At 44.5% G+C, this 19,507-nt stretch overlaps 1 protein-coding gene across 1 annotated transcript; it reads right to left on the bottom strand.

Annotated features, from left to right (window-relative positions):
* Nucleotides 1-1,176: 1,176 nt before the first annotated feature.
* Nucleotides 1,177-4,718, bottom strand: LOC135987665 (left-right determination factor 2-like). Its single transcript, XM_065632705.1, has 4 exons — nucleotides 4,454-4,718; nucleotides 3,325-3,559; nucleotides 2,240-2,479; nucleotides 1,177-1,516 (listed from the first exon to the last, which is right to left on the bottom strand). Exons 1-4 carry the CDS (start codon nucleotides 4,716-4,718, stop codon nucleotides 1,177-1,179), a joined length of 1,080 nt encoding a protein of 359 aa, XP_065488777.1.
* Nucleotides 4,719-19,507: the final 14,789 nt, after the last annotated feature.

Raw genomic sequence — 19,507 nt, 5'->3', positions numbered from 1 at the left:
GGAGCTGGGCACTGGAGTACGTTCAGAAATATGATAAATTTTTTCCCTCTACTTTAAGACCTAAGAATAAATATAAGCAAACACATGGCTACTATAATAATAATATTTTATTGTTTCCTTGAGTTTGAAAGCACTTAAGCTGAGGAAAATATCCCTAAATTGGAGTAACTGCAATACACAAGCAGAAAAATAAGGGCCTGATTCTACAAAGCATCACTCATGTGAGCAAACCTAAGTCCCAATATTCACATTTAATTCAGGACTCTAAATTCTTCTTAAAACTGTGTCAAACACATGGTGCAGGGGCCAAAAATATAAACCTTTGAGTTCCAGGTGATATTTTATGTACATATGTACTCTAGAAAATATTTTCTCTACATATATGTATGTAGACAATACGTATATACCCAATATGTACATATACAATACATACATATACTATATAGATGTACATGTGTGTATGTGTGTGTGTATACAACATATACATGTAAGTGCTTCTACAGTTCCCCATAAACATGACTTGGATAGACAAGGATCAAAACTTAAGAAATGCTAGGAGTCTAAGGATGAAAAGCTGAACCCATGCATCACTCCTTCCTCTGGCCACGATCCCTCCTCCTTCTCCTGTAGCTGTTTGCAATACTCTGAGGTGGGAACTGAAACAAATTGGCTGCAGCTCCATCAAATTCAATTAAATTTGGCCACCGTCAAAGGGACCCTAAGAAGCGTTAGGCTCCATAGGTATCTCTCACATAGGGTGCCAGAGCACTGGAACAGGCTGCCCAGAGAGGTTGTGGAGTTTCCTTCTCTGGAGACATTCAAAACCCGCCTGGACACATTCCTGTGTGATCTGCTCTGGGTGAACCTGCTTTAGCAGCTGGGTTGGACTGGATGATTTCCAGAGGTCCCTTCCAACCCCAGCCATTCTGTGATTCTGTGAGATGTGAAGATGGATGCTCCTCTGAGCCCATCTATAAGGACAGTGCCTTTAAGTGCACCCTCTCTGCAGGGTAGCGGGGTGCATGGGAGAGCTGCAACCCCTGCTGCTGCAGACCCTTGCTGTCAGGTATCTGGGGGCTCCCGCAGACCTTCATTGCTGTCCCCAGGTCTGGGGACCAAGGTGGCTCTGGGCAGGGCTGTGGGATTGGGTGACATCCCTGTCTGGCCACCCACACCTCACACCAGTGCCATGCCATCTGTGACGCAGCTGCATTTCTCGACGACCATGTTGGGAAACTCGGCAGCTTCGATCTCAGTGCGGTTGCCCCTCTGGACAAGGTACATCATGGGGAGTGGGGAGCTCGCTGCCACGGCGCAGGTGCGGTCCCCGTAGCCGAAGTGCCGCAGCGGGTTGGGGGGCTGCAGGCACCCCCCTGAGCACCGGTAAGCCTGGTACCCTGCTGGCTCGATGATCCAGTACTGCGCCCAGGCGAGCTCACGGAAGTTGATGTAGTGTTTCTGCCGGCAGCAGGTGGACTTCTCCACCACTGTCTCCTCCTTGCAGTCCCCAGGGCCCCTGCATGCCAAGGGAAAAACAAGAACTGATGCCATGACTGGGAATTGGGAAGGTGGGAGAAATAATGTATGAGGAGCAATTAAGGGAACTGGGGCTGTTTAGCCTGGAGAAAAGGAGGCTGAGGGGAGACCTTATCGCTGTCTGCAACTACCTGAAAGGAGGTTGTAGCATGGAGGGGGTTGGGCTCTTCTCCCTAGTAGCAAGAGATAGGACAAGAGGAAATGGCCTCAAGTTGTGCCAGGGGAGATTCAGATTGGATATTAGGAAAAAATCCCCGGAAAGGTTTGTGAAGCACTAGAACAGGCTGCCCAGAGAAGTGTTGGAGTCACCATCTCTGGAGGTGTTTAAAAGGCGTATAGATGAGGTTCTTAGGGACATGGCTTAGTGCTAGAGTTAGGTTATGGTTGGACTCAATGATCTTGAGGATGTCTTCCAGCCAAAATGATTCTATGTGTCTATGATCCTATAAACCCCCCTCTTAATAACACAGGTGGGCCCCAAGACATGAAACTTGGGCGACACTTGAGTTTTGTCTGAATATTCAGGCAACAAATGTGGGAAAAGAGAGGTGTGATTCAGCAGCAACTTTCTAACTCCTCTGTTCACAGCGGTTTCTTGCGAGGACAAGAGCTGCACGGCCTGGGTTGGCACACACAGCGCAATAATTCAGGGGCAAAGTTACACCAGAGACAGCACAGATTTATTAATAGGTGTCATACATACCCATAGTCTTCCAAGTCGAGGGTGTAAAGCACCAGTTCAGGTTTGCCAAGGGCTTTATCCTTGGGGTCCTGCGAGGTGAAACGCACAGCTTTGGCCATTTCCGAGGCATGGCTGCCAACCCGCTCTCCTTCAATCCACACCTCCAGGAACATCGGCTCGCGCCTCTTGTTTCGCAGCCAGTAATGCACGGCCTGCGTCACGTCAAAGTTCTTCCAGCCCGACTCGCGTATGGGAACCAGCCTGTGAGACAGGGGCTCAGTGTTAGAGAAAAGCCCATCAGATAAAGCCTGGGCCTGCAGCGCTGTTACTGCAGCAGAAAAATTTCCTTCCTGTAGATTGCCACGTGCCTTGATTACATGATAATTTTGGTGAGCACTCTGGGCAAGCACCCACGGCAATTAACTCACGCCTCAAAAAGAAGCATGCAGATCTAATAGACACTGAAGGGCTAAATGAAACCCTTTGTGCATGCTCATGTCAAGGTATTCATTCATGCTCATACAGAAATATGGTAGTGCAGGGTTATATGTAGCCTCAGTGTTTGTGACAAGTGCCTGGTGAACACCTCTACTCCCACGGGCTCCTGTCCTAGCGGCATTAGGACCGTAAGTTTCTACCCACCCAGCAAATTTGTTTTGATGTCTAATTCTGCCTTCAAGGGTTCTGAAACTTCCACAGAGCTCAAGGCTACAGAATCAGGATGCTTTTTCATATTTTATTTACTTAAACGAGTTAATGAAATGGCCAATGGAAAGAATACCAGCAGCCAGTAACCCATGTGAGTTAGAGAGTGAGAGAGGAGTGAATCAAGTGGAAGGTTTTAGAAGGGAATACCTAGCAGCACATGGCATCAGCACATGACACAGAAATAGTTTATTTCAATGAATCATCATACATTGCAGTCTTAATGTATTATCTACTCTTACAGACTCATTCTGGTTTGAGAGGCTACATAGCCTGATCCTACAGGTGTGACTCCATCAGACTGACTGGAGGCACAAACACATGACACCCAAACCCATCCCAGAGGACCCACACCCAGCCCGTAACTACAGCCCTGCCTTCAGGAGAGGTCCCTTTCTTACCGGGAGTCTACCAGGGAGGTGCTGTTGGTACCATCGTGCTGCCGTTGCACCCAGTACACGCTGACCCTGGCGTTGGAGACGGGCCGGTGCGGATGCTTGGCAGGCAGGTTTGCTCTGTCCAGAGGCTTTTTGAAGAGTTTCAGCTCAGCCATTGTCACTTCACTGTTTTTAGGTATTCTGCCCTCCATGTCAAAGATCAGGTTCTGACGTGTGGTGGTGTCAGAGTGGAGGAATTCTCCGGCAGTGCCTGTGTACATTGGGAGAAAAACAGACAGCCTGTCATTGCCATCCTGGTGAGCAAAGCCCCCACACTTTGTCCACAATTATCATCACAACACAGCCCTTCCACGCTCCCACATCCAGCCCTTGTGGCAGGGACAGCCACTAAACACACCTTTTCTAATGCATACTTGAATCAGTGTCTTGCAAATGCCCTGATTCTTCTCCTACGTCTGAGCCTCTGCAACCTGGAGGCAATGGGAAGAAATCTCCTATACCAGTTGCCCCCAAATCGGGCAGACATCTCTCTGTGCCAGTGCTGGGCATCAAAGCAGGAAACTGCACCTCTTGCAATGAAAAAGTGTTTTCATTTGCTGCCCAGGGTGTTGTGTACATCTTTTGAAAGTGAAACAAGCTCTAAATGTCCTTGCACAGACACCATTGTGCCTGTACAGCTGATTTCCTCCTTTGTGTTTTTCCCAGACAAAAAAAAAAAAAAGACCGGGGACAGCAAAATATCCTCAGAGAGATGTGATTCCTATTAGAGGACTTATTTCTGGAGTTTTGGCCCAATACCTGCAGAATCTGGGCTTTCTACTGACTTTTTTCTTTACAATGTTTTTCCACCTGCCCAAACTGTTGCCTTGGGTACCAAGGCTTTTCTATCAAGCTCCAGCAGCAACCTGCCCTTTGCGAGGACTGTGGGACCCCCCCTAGATGCAAGGAGTTACAAGCTCATCTTAATCTTTAAGATGCCGTTACGCGCACCTCTCCTACCCGTCTGAGGTTTGGAGGCAGACCCAAACCTCGTTCCCCCCGTGGGTTTGCCTCTGCCGGGTGAGCGTGGGCAGCTGCCCCTGGGTGCACCCAGCGCTGCGTGAGCTCCCGACCGTGACAGCAGAAACGTTACCTGCGTTGCCAGGGATGCCCCTGAGGATGCCGGCCAGGCTGGGCAAAGCTCGGCGCTTCACCCTCTGGCGCTTCAGCATGGAGATGTATTTGTTCTTGACGTGGTCTGGGATAACCAGATCCGCCAAATCTCTCTTATGAAGTTTAGGGACCTCAGAGAGCCCCATCTGCTTCAGCAACACCTCCTTGAACCCTTCCTGGGTAAACGCTCGGACTGCGATGACCAGGCAGAGCACGCAGAGCATCTGGGCGAACCTCCCGTCCATCCTCCTCCGTGGGTGAAGCAGCCACCGACCCAGCAGAGGTGAAGGGGAAGATCTGGGGCTGCTCTCAGCAGAGATGTGGTGGCAGGCTGCCTGAGCGGGACAGAGTCCCCTGCGCCGGGGTTTTATAGCCAGCTTTGTCCCACTGGCACAACAAATTCCACAAGTGGGGACGAAGGAGAGGACTTAAAAGGATCACTCCCCTGTTGGTAGACACATGCCAGTTTAACACCTTCGTCTACCGCAAAGTTAATACAAGGAGGTTTAGGGGAGCTTCCAGATTCCTTCACGCAGAAGAATTTGCCACCCTTTTTTCATTCCCTGTAAACTTTTGCCCAGAAAATGGCTGGGTGATGAGTGTCTCATGTTCAGCCTAGGTCAGGGAGGAAACACATCTGCAAAGCGCACTGCTTTATGTACCACACCACACGATTCTTAAAGTAAGCGTCAATCTTTACCATGGGGGACTTGCTACCTAAAATAGCCAATATCAATCAGGAGAATAACGCCTTACTTGGAAGCCCATCTTTATGGCAGGCATTAAAAAATCATTTAAAACCTTTGCGAGGGGTAGTTATTGCTTGGATCTCTGAATATTTGTACCAAGCGTATGAACCAGGGCAGTGAATCACAGCAGTTGAATGGTTTATGGCCTTTTATGCTGCTTCTGAATCACAGAAGTGGAAGATGTACAGGCCTGACATTTTAGAAAAAATGTCCCATCACTCTTTATGGATTCCTGTGGGTTTAATAATACTTGTGCTTAAAAGAAGGCTTTATATAAAGGCAGATCACCTTCCATGAACATGAGAAACCACTCTGCTTTTCCACAGCATGGATGAAGAATATCGGTATTTCTAACATTATCAACAACCACAATACAGAACTGTCTCTGGAGAGCAAAGCTGACCTGCAGGCTGAGGTGGAGGGGCTGCTTGTTTGCCTTGAAGTCAACCTTTAAACTCGAATCTCACATCCTTGGCTTCCCTGGCCTTTGCTGGCATGAGGTGCGAAAGTCTATTTTTGAAACCAATCCCAGGAGAAGTGAATTGGAAAAATAAATCATGACTGATGAAAGTGCGAAGGAGCATGGCACTTGGGGCAGATTCTCATCCTCTCCAGCAGTTATAGAAGGGCCTGAGCATACATACAAATGTCTTCAGCATCAAAAGATCTTCGGATTTTATACGTGTCTGTCAACATGTCAAAACCGGTCCAGTTTACTCCAATGTCCAGGCTGAATGATGTGCCCTGAGAAAAGTGTGGCTGGAAGGACCCGATGGAATGAGCTTGTACAAAAGCACCCTGTTGTGGTTCATCCCTCATTAAAACAAGCGTCAGCCAAGGCAGCTTGTTTGTACACAGAGGAAAGCAACAAAGACGTCTGAAAGGGCCTAACGAAACACCTCTGTTACTGCTCATTTTGTCTTTATAACCTTTGAAGTAACTTGTCTCCTTAAACATGATAAAGTCTCCATTAGATGTTCAAGGGGCATCTTATTTAGTTGAATTGAGTTTTAAGGCTAAAACGGAAACATGGATTATAAACTAGGAGCTTGTGCATGGCCCAGGGCCGTACATTCTTTATTCTTTCTCTTTGTGTAGCATCTTTCTCTGAATGAATCAATATTTTCTGTTATATTCATTCCCAAGACACAAATAGCAGAGAAAAATACCCACTTCATTTGACTGCCTCAACTTCAGCTCATGTCAAAAACTCCTGCTCTTGCAAATAAGAGGAGATGAGGGGTTTTTTTCTGAAATCTCTGTGCCTCTGTCAGCCACATAGGAAGGCTCCATATGCCCAATTGTTTCCTCTGGGCTGCCTCCCGAGCTAAATTACTGATTCTTGTGGGATGGGACAAATACAGTCACACGATGAATCACTTTGGAGGCTTCAGTCACAACCTGCATCTAAGCAATGCTCAGGTGGCTGACAAAGTTTCCTTCAGATACACTCCGTACGTGTTGGATAACTCAGTTATAGCAGTGAAATTTTTTATGTCTGTATGGTGAGAGTCACCTGGATAAAACTGCAGTTCACACTTTTGTAATGGTCTCTCTTTAAACATGTCAGAAGATTTCATCCTGTAAACCTTTATCCATCCAATTTGTCTTTGCTCTGGAGAGTTGTCCTACAGTATAGTGAGGGGTCTTCAAAAAAACATAATTGCATGAAACGAAAATGCTGGATTTCTCCAGCAGCACCCGGCTTTCCTGGATAGAGATGAGACTTCTGTGGCTGATGTCTAATCTACCAGGACTCTTCACTGTCCAATGTGTATTGGAGGGTGATTGATGGGCTTCACACATAAAATAAAATTATTGACCAAACACAGTTGAAGCTCAGCTAAGAAGAAAACAGAGGATGTGTATTGTAGGCTTTTCACAGGAGAGTGATTATCTGGTCCAATTGGAGGATTTGCCATTCCCCCTTTGTCATGCAAACAAGAAAAAGTCAGGAATTTTATAATAGCTCTTTTTGTGTAATGTGTATTAGAACCTGCATGGCACATTCAAAACCCTCAAACAGAGGATTTAAAGAGGCTGCAAGGGTTGAAGTATAAGCAACTCACAGGTTTAATAAAAGCCTCTCAGTGAAGAGAGAATCTCTATATTTAAGCTTTTAATTTAGTTACAAACGGCTCTCTAAGATATTTGCTGGGCATATCTATGCAATGATTTTTGGTAAATAAATCCAATGGGTTCAAAGAGAAAGTGTGAAAGGCTTAGCCTAATTATGTAGCTATTATCCTGGGAAACAAGAATGTTTCAAATGTATTTGCAGTATGTCAGTGAGGATCTGAATATTTAATTTTTCAAGATCTGAATTTCCATGGAGGTAATTATTTCGTATTGCAATTGGGAGCATATTATAACAGCCTTTGCTTGAGTGATATGAAAGGCAACAATTTTTGTGTGCTCCAAGAAATGCTCTGATTTGTTCAACAGGTTTATTGTACAGAGATGGGAGCACATGTCTATGTAGATTTTGGTCTGGTTTTGGTCTAGGGTCTTTGGAATTGAGGAATGTGGAAGTAAAAATAGTAGTAGTTAAGATGCAGGTATAAGCTTGTCAAGTTAAAAAATAATTCAGGTAGAAGTTCTGTTTCATATTCTTTTTCAGTCGTAAGCACACCAAGTTTTACATAGCTAACAAAGCACCGCAGAATAGGCTGGTCACGTGAAGTGCTGGGTTAGAGGTTTCAAAAGTGGAAATAAACTGCAGGCTATGGGTGAAGGCTATGGATGAAGGCACGTCCTCTCACGCTGTCTCACCACCCCACCAGCCACCAGCCAGTGCTTCAAACTTCACTTTCCCACCAGCATCTCGAACCCAAGCTACACACCTCTAAGCGGGATTTCACAGGCATCTTTGGCTTTCTTCTTGACAGGCACAGTCTGCACTGGTGGTAGGAACCCTTGTTCCTCTGCTGGGACCCCTTCCTGTGCCAAACAGGTCCAGACAGCGAGCCTGGAGCTCACCAAGCCCACCGCTGCACAGCTGTGCCACTGCCAGCAGGCAGCAGCTACGTTTCACTCTTTACGCCGAATTTCTAGTGACCGAGGCAAAAACCATTTCCCATCTCTCAGGCTGTGCAGCATCTGCAGCACAGGACCAGGCGAGGTGTCGGCAGGAGCGGGAGGCAGCCTTGGCTGGGCTCCTGGCTGAGCCTGCCCTTGCTGCAGGCACAGCTTGGGGCGCAGCATGGGGAAACACTCATGCCCCTGCCAGAAAGGCAGCCCCGTGTGTCAATTTTGCACTTATGCAAGGAGAGAAGGGCAATGTAAGCCTCACTCCATCCACCCTGTGCGGCTCCAGGGATGATGCAAAATGACGAGTGGTAGTTCTTCAATAAGACTCTGTTGTTCCACGGGGGCAAGGCCTTTGGGAGGTTTGAGAAATTCCTCTGGCACAAAGAGCAAGTGAGCAGGCCACAGGGTTATTATCACATTTCTTTACCACTTTAGCTCCAAACACCACCAGCCACCAGCCTGGACTAGAAATGCTCTGATTTGTTCCTTGTTCCTTGAAAATGGCAAATGCCTGCTGAAAGGTACTGGGAAACTCCCTTGCCAGGGCGCTGGCTTTCTGTCCGGCTCTACCTCTAGAGACGTCTCCTCTTTCATCAGGGCATGAATAACTTGCTCAGTGTACAGAGCCAGAACAACAGCACCCAGGACTTCCGTGGGACTGGTATAGCTCACTGGAGTTTGCATCTGTGCTCCCCACAGCCTCGGTCTCAGCCGCAGGCTGCTCTGCAAGAACCTGGCATTGAAAAGTTTCGTAAGATATGGCCTGACAACACAAGGCACCCAGCTTTCATCTGGCTCCCAGGGCCAGACTGGAAACAGCAGAGCCAATGTGGAGAGTTATCCGCACTAAATCCTTTCTGCTAGTTCTGATTTGTTCCAAAAATTTGGCCCTGTTAATTTTTGTGCCTGAATGTTTTTTACTCAAACAGGTATTGCCTGGCTTACCTGTCCTTACATATATATATGTCCATGCATTCTCCCCCAGTGAGCATAAAATCATAAAATGGACTTTATATCCATATTGTGAACTCTGGCTAATACGACTCTGGGAAATACAACTTTGTGTCCCAGTTTGAGCCAAACCATGTTTATTTTGACCTGAGAGCACACAGATCTCATACCAAAGACACTGCAGCCACAGCCTCAGTCCCTAACATGTGCTCTGCCTGCCAGCTGACGAGCCAGTTTCAGCAGCAAGTTTTGTGGTACAATCACCTGCTTCAGCTATACAGAAATTATCCAACTCATTTAATCCAGGCAAGGACATGAGCCTGTTTTTCCTCATCGCCAGTCTAGGCCAGACTGAACTGGCTACCCCCAGTTAAAGCATCTTACGGATCACGTCTTGTTGGGCTCCTCTCTCAAATGCTGGTGGTGAAGCCACGAGGAGGCAGCAGTGGGAATAATGTTCCCATACGCATTTATCCCACAACATATCCAGTATAGTAAAAGCACCATTTTATTTGAGAGAGACATTGCAAACTCATCTGATCTTGAGCTCAGTTCTACAATTCACGTAACTTAGGTGCTGTGTATCTTAGATTCCATTGAATTAAGCACACCTTCCATAGACAGGCTTCTGCTTTATGGGCTTGCTTTGGTCGAATGGCCCAGACAAAAGGCTGCCTGTTTGAAGATAATGGACAAAATGTCCACAGAACCACCATGTCCTTGGTCAGTTGATGTCAGCTGCCTTGCTCACAGGGTTTGTGTTGGCAGCATTTGCAAAGTGGCGGTGCTCTCGCCGAAAAGAGATCTCCAAGATTTTCTTTTTTTTTTTCCCCACAGAAAAGCAAACACAACTGTTTAAATACCGCTTTTTCTGTCCTCTCAGCAGTCTCCTCCCCACCGCCCTAGTCTGGGCCTTGTTTGTAGCTGGGGAAGCAGGATTTGTTACCACCCCGAATCTGCCTAGTTAAAATGCCTTTTTGTTTGTTTGTTTGTTTTTTCCTGGCTGTTTACACTGTAAAAATTTATATAAGTTTTTTTTTAGGAGTGTGTTTTTCCTGCTGTAGTGATGCAGGTGAGAGCCCACCTCCAGGCCAGGCCCTGAGGGGCTGCACAGGCCCTGCCTGCCCTTGGTGGTGCTTAATGGTGACCTGGGCTTCAACCAACGTGCTCCGTCAAATGTCACCATGAGGGCTCAGTGTGTGACCCCCCCTCAGCTCCCTGTCCCCGAGCACGTCCCTCTGGCAGAAGGGAATGTGTGTGCAAGGGAGGCGTCAGCCACGCTGGAGCAAAATGTGGCAGCTGAGGGTTTTAATGCGCATGGTGCTATTGGGGTCCATGTTGACGCAGCTTTTGGGCTGAACTTCTGAAAGTTTGGTGCACGTCCTCTGCCCCCCCCCAGATTCTGTGCCAGGTTTGTGTAGCAAGTGGCCTTCCAATAACTGAAAAATACCCCTGTTTTCCTGTCATGCTAATACACTTGGAATACTATTCATATTGCATCTGTGGCAGTGAGTAGCCTGGCTTAATTATGGATTGTATTTCCTCCAGTTAAACTGTAATAACTTTTGCTTCACTGAACAGACTTTCCCCTTTTGCTACGAAAAGAGAAAATGAATCACTTTTTCCCAACTCAGATAGACAAAGAGTAACACTATATTCTAGCAGTTGTAATTTATTTCTATTACCAGGAGAAGCTGCAAAGACAGAAAGATTATGATCTACAAGTTAATGAAAGCTGAATAATTTGCATTACTAACTTTGCTGGAAGATTTTTTTTTTTTTCTGTGGACCAAAAAGAAAGATGAAAGGCCAAGATCAGTGACACCTAAAAGGCACCTCTTCTGTTAATCATTGTGAGCTGTCACATGAAATAGTAATTTGTTAGTTTAGTGCAAAAAAGAAAAAGGGCTGTTGCTTGCATGCCAAATTACAAGAAACAGTACAAGATTGTAGAAGACAAAATTAGGTCATAACACGCACAGAGATGACAAGATAGTATCAATAAATATTTTAGACTTCTCTAATTTAGTATATCTGATATAGTAGAGTAACTGCCCAAAGGCTTCAATTATCCTCACTGAGATATTTTAAATTAACTTGGGCAGTGCCTTAGCAAATATATTGATTGAAAAAAAGATACCTGCAACAGCAGGAAAATGATATCAATTGTTTATATAGTTGTTTTCCATCTGTAACATCTGCTGCTGAAGCAACTTTGGGGCTATTGCGTGTCAGTAGGTTTTACATCGTGGAACATAGATGTATTCAGTTTCAAAATAATTACTTGCATGTGTTTTTTTGTCTTGATGTTCATGGCACTCTAGTGCCATGATCAAAAGGATGATGAAGTGGAATTCCAAATGGGTCCAGCAACACCACTGGACCTGCCTGCCTGAGCTCTGGGCAGGCTGGGTTGATACTGGGGGTGGATGTCTCAGAGTGGGGCAGGAGGTTCAAGAGGTACAAAACAGTCTTGGAAACAAAAATCTGGATCAGACTAGAATCCCTCATGCCGATACTTAACGTTCATTCTGTTTAAACACAAAGAGCCAGGCTTAACTGGCTGGAAATGTTGCAGCAAACTTTGCTGGCATCTTTTCTTTCTCTTCAGAGTTCTGCCATCCCTTCTGAGAATGGTCTTAAAGAGCTACAGAGTATTTGAAATGTGTTTTAAAAGATTTAAAATCTGTTAATAAAATTTCAAATCATTAGCATTAACTCATTTTTGAAAACTTAGTGAGCTGTTTACTGTTTATGCTGGTTTATTACTTACCTTGTTCATTCCATCCCCTTTCCGTCTAGCTTGGGTACCTTGTTACACCTTTGAGAATTGCATAATAACAAATATCAAATATCAAAATAGCCCCCCAATTTACTTTTGCCTTCAAACAATGCTGTGATCTTCAGCAAGGAGGGTGTGTGGATAGACTGCTTCTACACAAGTTGTCACCCCAAAGCTGTTTTCACTTAAATTTATATATTATTGTCTTGCTTTGGTAACTGTTGTGGTATGTTATTACTTTGTAATGAAAAAGACTTCAGTAGGAAAGAACTGCAGAAAATATAGTTCCTTGTGTATCTGATGCCAAAACAGAACACAAAGGGGTATTTTACTTCATGGCACCAGTTAAATTATGTAATTTCCTGCCATGTACCCATATCTATGTAAACAAAGGGTATGAAGTCTCGGATTTAACATGGCCCTTGTAAAGACTAAAATAAAGCTGTGTGACCTGAGCAGTTTTAATCCTTTTAGCATTCATACTACAGGACCCTGGGAGATGCATCATGGTCATTTGATTTTAAAAGGGAATCTAGCCACACTTGGCCAGGTCATGTGAAGTGTGAAACACAAACTTCTGTTGGTTTTGTGTGTGTGTTTTTTTTTTTTCTTACCTAGCCATTTGCTTTCTTAAAAGCATTAATCCAGGAATGGCCAACATTTCCATATAGCAAACAATGCATTTCTGAACCTTAATTTTGGATTCAACACAAGATTCTACAGGAAATGCCATGCATTTGAAGCTGGTATCTGTCAGCTTTCTGGGTGGAATAACTATAGTAAAGACATGGTGACTAAAATTCGCTATATTTATGTAGCATGGCTGTTAGCTTCAGCAGTTGGCAGTACAGAATCCAGGATCTTTCGACAGATCATACACACGGAGAAGATTTTCAAAGGCAAAAAATAATTCAGAGTCCATTTTTTTCATTTATTTGAGAAAAACTTGGGTGTCTAGTCTCTCTTCTCTGCATTGATTCTAAAACAGTGAGGAATATTTTAGCCCTGTGACAGCAAAACTAGAAATAAATTACCACAATCGGAGCAGAGACATAGATGACCCGGCAATTAATTTGAGATACTTACTCAATTTGACCAGATCTGCTAGAGCACCTCAAAGGCAGACTACAGGAAAACAGTGTTTGCAATAAAGTTCAGGTTCTGCAAATCCAATGCAAGGGATTTGAAAATCACGATGTGCAGCAGTCTTGGAAGACGTCTCTCGGAACTCTTCAGAGGCTGCACCGCTTGATTTGTTCTTAGTGCCTTGTGGTAGGAAAGCTTACCTCTGGACTTCACTATGTTCCCAGGCTGGTAAACTCTTAAACGCATGCTGTCCTAAATAAGAAAAACATGAAAACATACTATTGCCTGGGCTTGCCTTCAAACTGATCCAGAAACCGCAGCAATACAGAACACACTTGTCTTGTTTCCTAAGGGAAGATGACGGGAACCGGTTTTTTAACATCTTTTCATGTTCTCTGAGAAATGCTCTCGCTGTGACAATGTGAATAATAAGCTCAAGGTCTTACATCGACATGTGAAACCCTTCTAATCTTCACAGGAACTGCAGTGCAAAGCAGCTATGATCGACCTGGCTCACTGTTCCCCAGAGTTGTTGGTAATTTGGGGCCTTAAACCTCAGGTCTGCTCATCTCAGGGCTCCACATGCAGCAGTGCCAGCTCACACCTGCTCTCTCAGCTGTCTATACACTCCCAGGAATTCAGCCAGAAACAGAAAAATAAACGGTGCACCGTGTTGTGAAGGCAAGAATGGTTTGCCCCTGTGCTGCCATGCAAAAATGGACCCTTTCTCTTACCCTGGCTCTGTCTCACTGCAGAAACTCCCACAAAGTGGCCATGCCACTTTACAGGACTTGCTTTTAACTCCTCCCAAATTAATTCTCATCACTCACCTTATTATATTCTGCCACATACTCTGACTGCATAAATGTCTGCTTTACTGAAACTGCACAGAATGTCAATAGGAAGGGAGAGCTGAAAAGATTTGGGCTCTCATCCCAGTTCAGTCCCCGAGTCAGGGTAATGACCTTGAGCAAACTGCCTTGGCCAAAATTTTCCAGTCCATACTTAGACACCTAAATAAATAACCTAATTTTCAAAGGCACCAGCCAACCACAGCTTCTATCAACAAAACCCTAATCACCAACAGAGTCTAACAATTACTGTACATAAAATATTTTAGTGAAACAAGAGATATCCCTCTTGCCATCTGTTACTGCTCATTTAGAGGGAAGAAAGTTCTCCATTCATCCATAGGTCACCCACATGTTTAACCTCAGCTTGCAGTGACTACCTTACTTTCCCTTTTTACACAGATCAGGCCACACGCTTACTCATGAGTCAAAGTCAATCTTGCCAAGTACTGCTGGAAGAGATACAGGAGAATACCTTTATACCCTTGGCATACGTTTGAAAGGAGAAAGATAGAACAGAAAGAAAGTGATTCAGAGAAAATAAAAGCATCACAAAAAAAGGAAATATGAGAAAGGATGAATGGGAGGAGGAAATAAACTACTACAGAAAGAGGAATGAAAGTGGATAGGGAGGAATGATAACGGGAAAGTCAGGTGTGGTGAAAGTACATCCAACAGGTGACCAGTATTTGGGCAACTCTTCTGCTTCCCTAAAGCAGAAGTGCCAGAAAGCGCCCAGCGATGACCCCCACACCCGCAGCATGCCTCGAGCGGCTGGCATGCCCCTGGCACAGATTGGACCCCACTGCACCCCACCATTTCCAGTCACGCTCCAGCAAAGCCAGGCCCTGGGTGCAGGCTCCTCCTCGATGGAGAAAGCCTCTCTGCCCTTGGTCACGGCTGTTTGCCGTGGCGATAGCTCTTCACAACAGCTCTCCGTGACTTCCTGCTTAAGCCACTTTGCGTCCTGCCACCAATTCACCTGGACACTTGCGCCTGGTGCAGCTGGCACCTGCCCCCCTGCTTCGGCTCACCAGGGTCACCCTGCTGGCACCGCTGGTCCCCGCGCTCGCCCGCCGCGGCGTGTGTTGGCAGAGGAGACGACTTGCTGCTGCGGTGGGAAATATAACAGCCTCATCTCTTTACAAAGCCAAAAGCTGAATTTAACAGATCAAGCCTAATTCTAAAGGCTGAGACACAAATCTAGAGAGATTATTATTGGTGCAAGCTCCTAGGTAGAACACAGAAGCTAATAAAGTGTAACTCTTAATTCTGCTGCTTCTGGTTTGCTTTGAGTTAACCTAAGACTAAAATAAAATCAAAGCTCTTTGAAATCCTCATAGTCTGTACGCTGAAATTTTTCATCTGTAAACCCAGGAATGGGAAGGGGGAACTCTTGCCCAAGGGAAAAAAAAAGATCATTCATTTTAGAAGTCCTTTAAAAATTATTTAATCCAGATTTCTATTCAAATATATTCCTATTTTTAAAAACATACTTATTTAAATCATAACCACCTATATGAAGGCTTAAGCTTTTGACACTTTAAAAATACCATAAATTACATTTATAAATGTTCAACCAGTGCATTTGATGCTGACATTTTAAGGGGAGTCAAGCCAGTGAAGCAGGAAGGGTCATGACCGAGGCCTTGGAACACAGTTGTTAAGTGTAGAAGTCTAAAAGCTCCCTGGTGTCTTTGCAGATAGAGAGTGGATCAAGCAGATTAACCAGTTTAATGACTAAGTTGCTCAAAGTTGTCAAACTGAGTAGTATTTGGAAAAAAAAAAAAAAAGGAAAAACTAGTTTTCCCCTTCTGATCTAGTCTGACCAAAAAACAGATTTGAGAGGCTGGTTAACAAAACATTACTTTCAATCCATCCTGGGGATGCAGGTTCCAGCAAACCCTGCTGACTTCACCCTCCAGTGGTTCAGACTGCAAGATCTCCTGGAGTGTTTTGTGGCTCCTGCACAAGCATCACCCAGCTTTCTGCTCCAGGGAAAGCAGAACCTGAGGCAAGGATGCTCATGTCTGTCCAGGTCTCACCCCAGAAGTGTTGCAACGAGAGTTAGTATCTACGGTCAGGACAGCTGTGGAGCACAAAGGCTCTTGAGGACACTAGAGCTCTTCACTAAAACTAATGCATATTGTACTCGAGCAGAGGAAAGCATTACAAGCTGTAAGTGGTTTGATATTTCACACTGGTGACAAATGCACCTGCTCCCTGGTTCACCTAAATCCAATGGGTCCTGTGGCCAGGTGCTGTCCTCTTCAGTGGGAGACACCAGGCTGTGACAGATGGTTTCTCCATCCCTCTCTCTCTCTGAGGGATCTGCCTTAATTATAGTTAGTGCTATGCCACCTATGCATTAACTCCCTCCAGCTTTTATACACGCAGGGTTAACATGTGGATAGGCATTAAGATAATATATATATTCATAAAACAATGAAGTAATCCATGTTTCAGGTCACCTTGTCCTAGTTTTGTACCAAAGTGTGTCATATCAGCAGCAGTTGCATTTCAACAAGCTAATAATAAACCTAAAAATCCTACATACCAACCAGAGATTCCCCACAGCTGCAACTATCCACAAAACAGAGGGTGAAAACCTCTTGATAATGAGGAATTCCATGCACTGCCCCGGGGTAAGGCACAGACCTGTCTCAGGTCAGGCAGGCCTACGGCAAGGTTTGGCAGTCATTGCCAACATGTAAAAGAAAAGCATGGCAAATTTCTGTCATATATCACTAGCTATATTTGGTTAAATATTTTGTATAATAGCCAATTCTCTTGATCAATTGAAATCCATTCTAACTTTAATGCAAGGCTATTTCTACCTTGAAAATCAACAGATTATCTGTGAATGAGAAGCAGCACTACAAAAATAATTTAAAAGTATAGAGAGAAACCAAGTGTAAATTGTTAATTTAAATCCACACTTGCTGCTTGCGTATTTGTATTATGATCAGAGTTCATTTAAATCTATCTGTCTAGATTTTTCTATTAGTTTGGTTTTATTATACACATATTAATGCTTGGGCCTTTCAAAGGAAGACTCCATAATGCCCACGCTAAGTCTTTGGTATATTGAGGCTTGTAAACACATTGCTAGATGAAGGCAAGGATTAAAAGATAGCAAAGAGCTGTGAGGCTCGAAGCCTGAATTAAATCCATTAAGATAGACTTGACTAGGCAGATAAGCAAGGAGCAGCAAGCTGGGCTGATGGGTTTCTTCAGAGAGAAGGAACCACGGCAAGAGTTGCCATGCATGGTAAAGCATCAGGCCACCTGCTCCTCACCTCCAGAGACTATTGATGTCCTGTTGGGAGCTCGCCCATCAAGGGAAGTCCTGCTGTGATAAATCAAACTAAAGTGACAGGGGAGTTCTCCAGCCATAAGGTCATTTAGTAAAGTAAAGGAAGAGTCACACATCTAGGTGTGAACACCCTGCACACTCGTTTGGCTTGGTGCTAAAGAGCTGTTGAAGTGGATATGGAGCGTGCAAAATACAAGAAAGATGGAAGAATTTTCAATTCTGTTGACCTGCTCCCTAGGTCCTGAGGCTGGATTTCCATCTGCTCTAGCAACATAATTAAATGTTTGCTAACTAATGACAGTATGTGGCTTTTGTCACCAAAAGAGCAGACAGTGGTAAACAAAACCCTATTTACAAGAGGTAGGGAGGCGGGAAATGTGACTCCGCTGTTGAAATTAGAGATAAACAAAATCACACCACTTAGCTAAAGAGCCTGTCTAGACAGAGGAAGGAAAAAAAAAAACCAAAACAACAACAAATGACAAAAGCTTGATGTTATTCTTGTGAGAAAGAGAGGGAAAAATTATCCTGCAGCTGGCCAAAAGTCCTCAGAACCAAGAATGTCAAGACTACAATGTCAAGATCACTGAACATCACCTATTTTACACTACAGAGTAAGATTGTCTAGCCAGAGCAAGGCCTTCTTAATTTTGAAAAATAAGCCAAGAATCAAAAGTACAGCTTAGGAAATCAGTGAGAAAGTAAACCAAACAGATTTTGTAAGAGCTGCAGGCATACACTAAGGCTTCACCTACATGGGAAGTCTACTCTGCCGTAGCTACATCAGTAAAATTTAATTTAACTGATCATAAGTATTCCATTTTGAATTCCTATTTTGAAATAAACTGTCTACATGTAGAGTTGTTCCAGAAAAGCCAGGAAAGAGTAATTACTCTAGTATAACCTGCCAACATAAGTATAAGAGAGTGCATTTTAAAGCTAAAATCATCAACATCATACAATGATAGTGGAATTTCTTTATTCCAGCTGTGAACCTGAACCATTCTGTTTTGAGCTAAGAACTTCTATGCCATTTTCTAACATAACCGTTCACAGCCAATTTAAAATCCCATATTATCTATAATGCAGCCACATGATAAATTATGAAATTGTATCCTGAAGCATCTCTCTTGGTTACTGCAGATAACTGGGACTTTTCCCCCTTTTGCGGGGTAGAGTGGGAGAAGGCACATCGCACATGTACAGCCACACGCTGCTCTCTGGTGCACAAGCATTCCTGAAAAGTGAGGCAAGGATTTGACAGAGCAAAGCAATTCGTCCCATGTGGGTTAATAAAATGGCAGGGAGCAGGGCAGCAGGTGGGCATGCAGGGCCCTAAGTAGTACACATGGTTTGAATACACGGGGACATCAGGAGTTGAAGGGAGAGAGGCAGGAGCAGGACTGTCAGCTGGAGGAGATGCTGGATTTGTGGCGGCTGGGATGCTCATTTCTTTCACATCTAAAAATCAACAGATGACAGACATTTTGATGAGTGTAACATCAGATTGAACCCTGCAATGCCCGGGTGATTTGGTTGTTTTTAGAGTGGACTGCTGTTCTGAAACATCACTGCTTCTTCATCTACAAGACCGAAGGTAGGGTGCTAATCTGTGAAGGCAAGCAGACTCCCTGCCTCCCTCTGAACAGTTACATCTTCATCATTACCATCATCATCTTCTTCCTCAGATGCCTGCTGCTTGTTGAAGTCAATCACGTCAATCAAAGGCAGAGGACGAAGATACAGGAGGATGATGATAGTTGGCAATGCTGGGTATCAAACGGTTGTTGAGGGAGCATTAAATAAAGGGTAAAGGTGGATGGCAGGGCCTTTCTGTACCGTGTTTCTGGCCTCTTGGCTGGAAGGAATTAACTCCTGTAAAAGAGAGGACGTCCCTGTGGATGGCTGGGAACCAGTCTCACCCCAGCTCTGCCATAGACACGGTAAGTTAAACTCCCTAGGTCTCATTTTTTTCCAATATACAACATTTGAATGCTTTTTCTTTATAGGTATGCAGAGAGAAGGGGCATTGAAAATTTCATGTAACATTCATATCACATTCATATTACTACTATTATTTATTTCAGAGTTGCCTATGCATATGGCCTCCATGCTTGCCCACTTTATCAGACTGTGAAATCTCCCTTGAAATCTCGCATATCTTCTTCCTTTTCTGCTATAAAAAGCTCTTTTTTGCATCTGTTACTTTAGTTTAATGGCTAGTGCAAGTCATAGAGCCACAGAACGGTTTCCTCCGAACAAGAGCACT

This window comes from Caloenas nicobarica, chromosome 3 (assembly GCF_036013445.1).
Source record: "Caloenas nicobarica isolate bCalNic1 chromosome 3, bCalNic1.hap1, whole genome shotgun sequence".
Classification (NCBI taxonomy): domain Eukaryota; kingdom Metazoa; phylum Chordata; class Aves; order Columbiformes; family Columbidae; genus Caloenas; species Caloenas nicobarica.
This window is presented reverse-complemented; position numbering and strand designations above follow the sequence as displayed.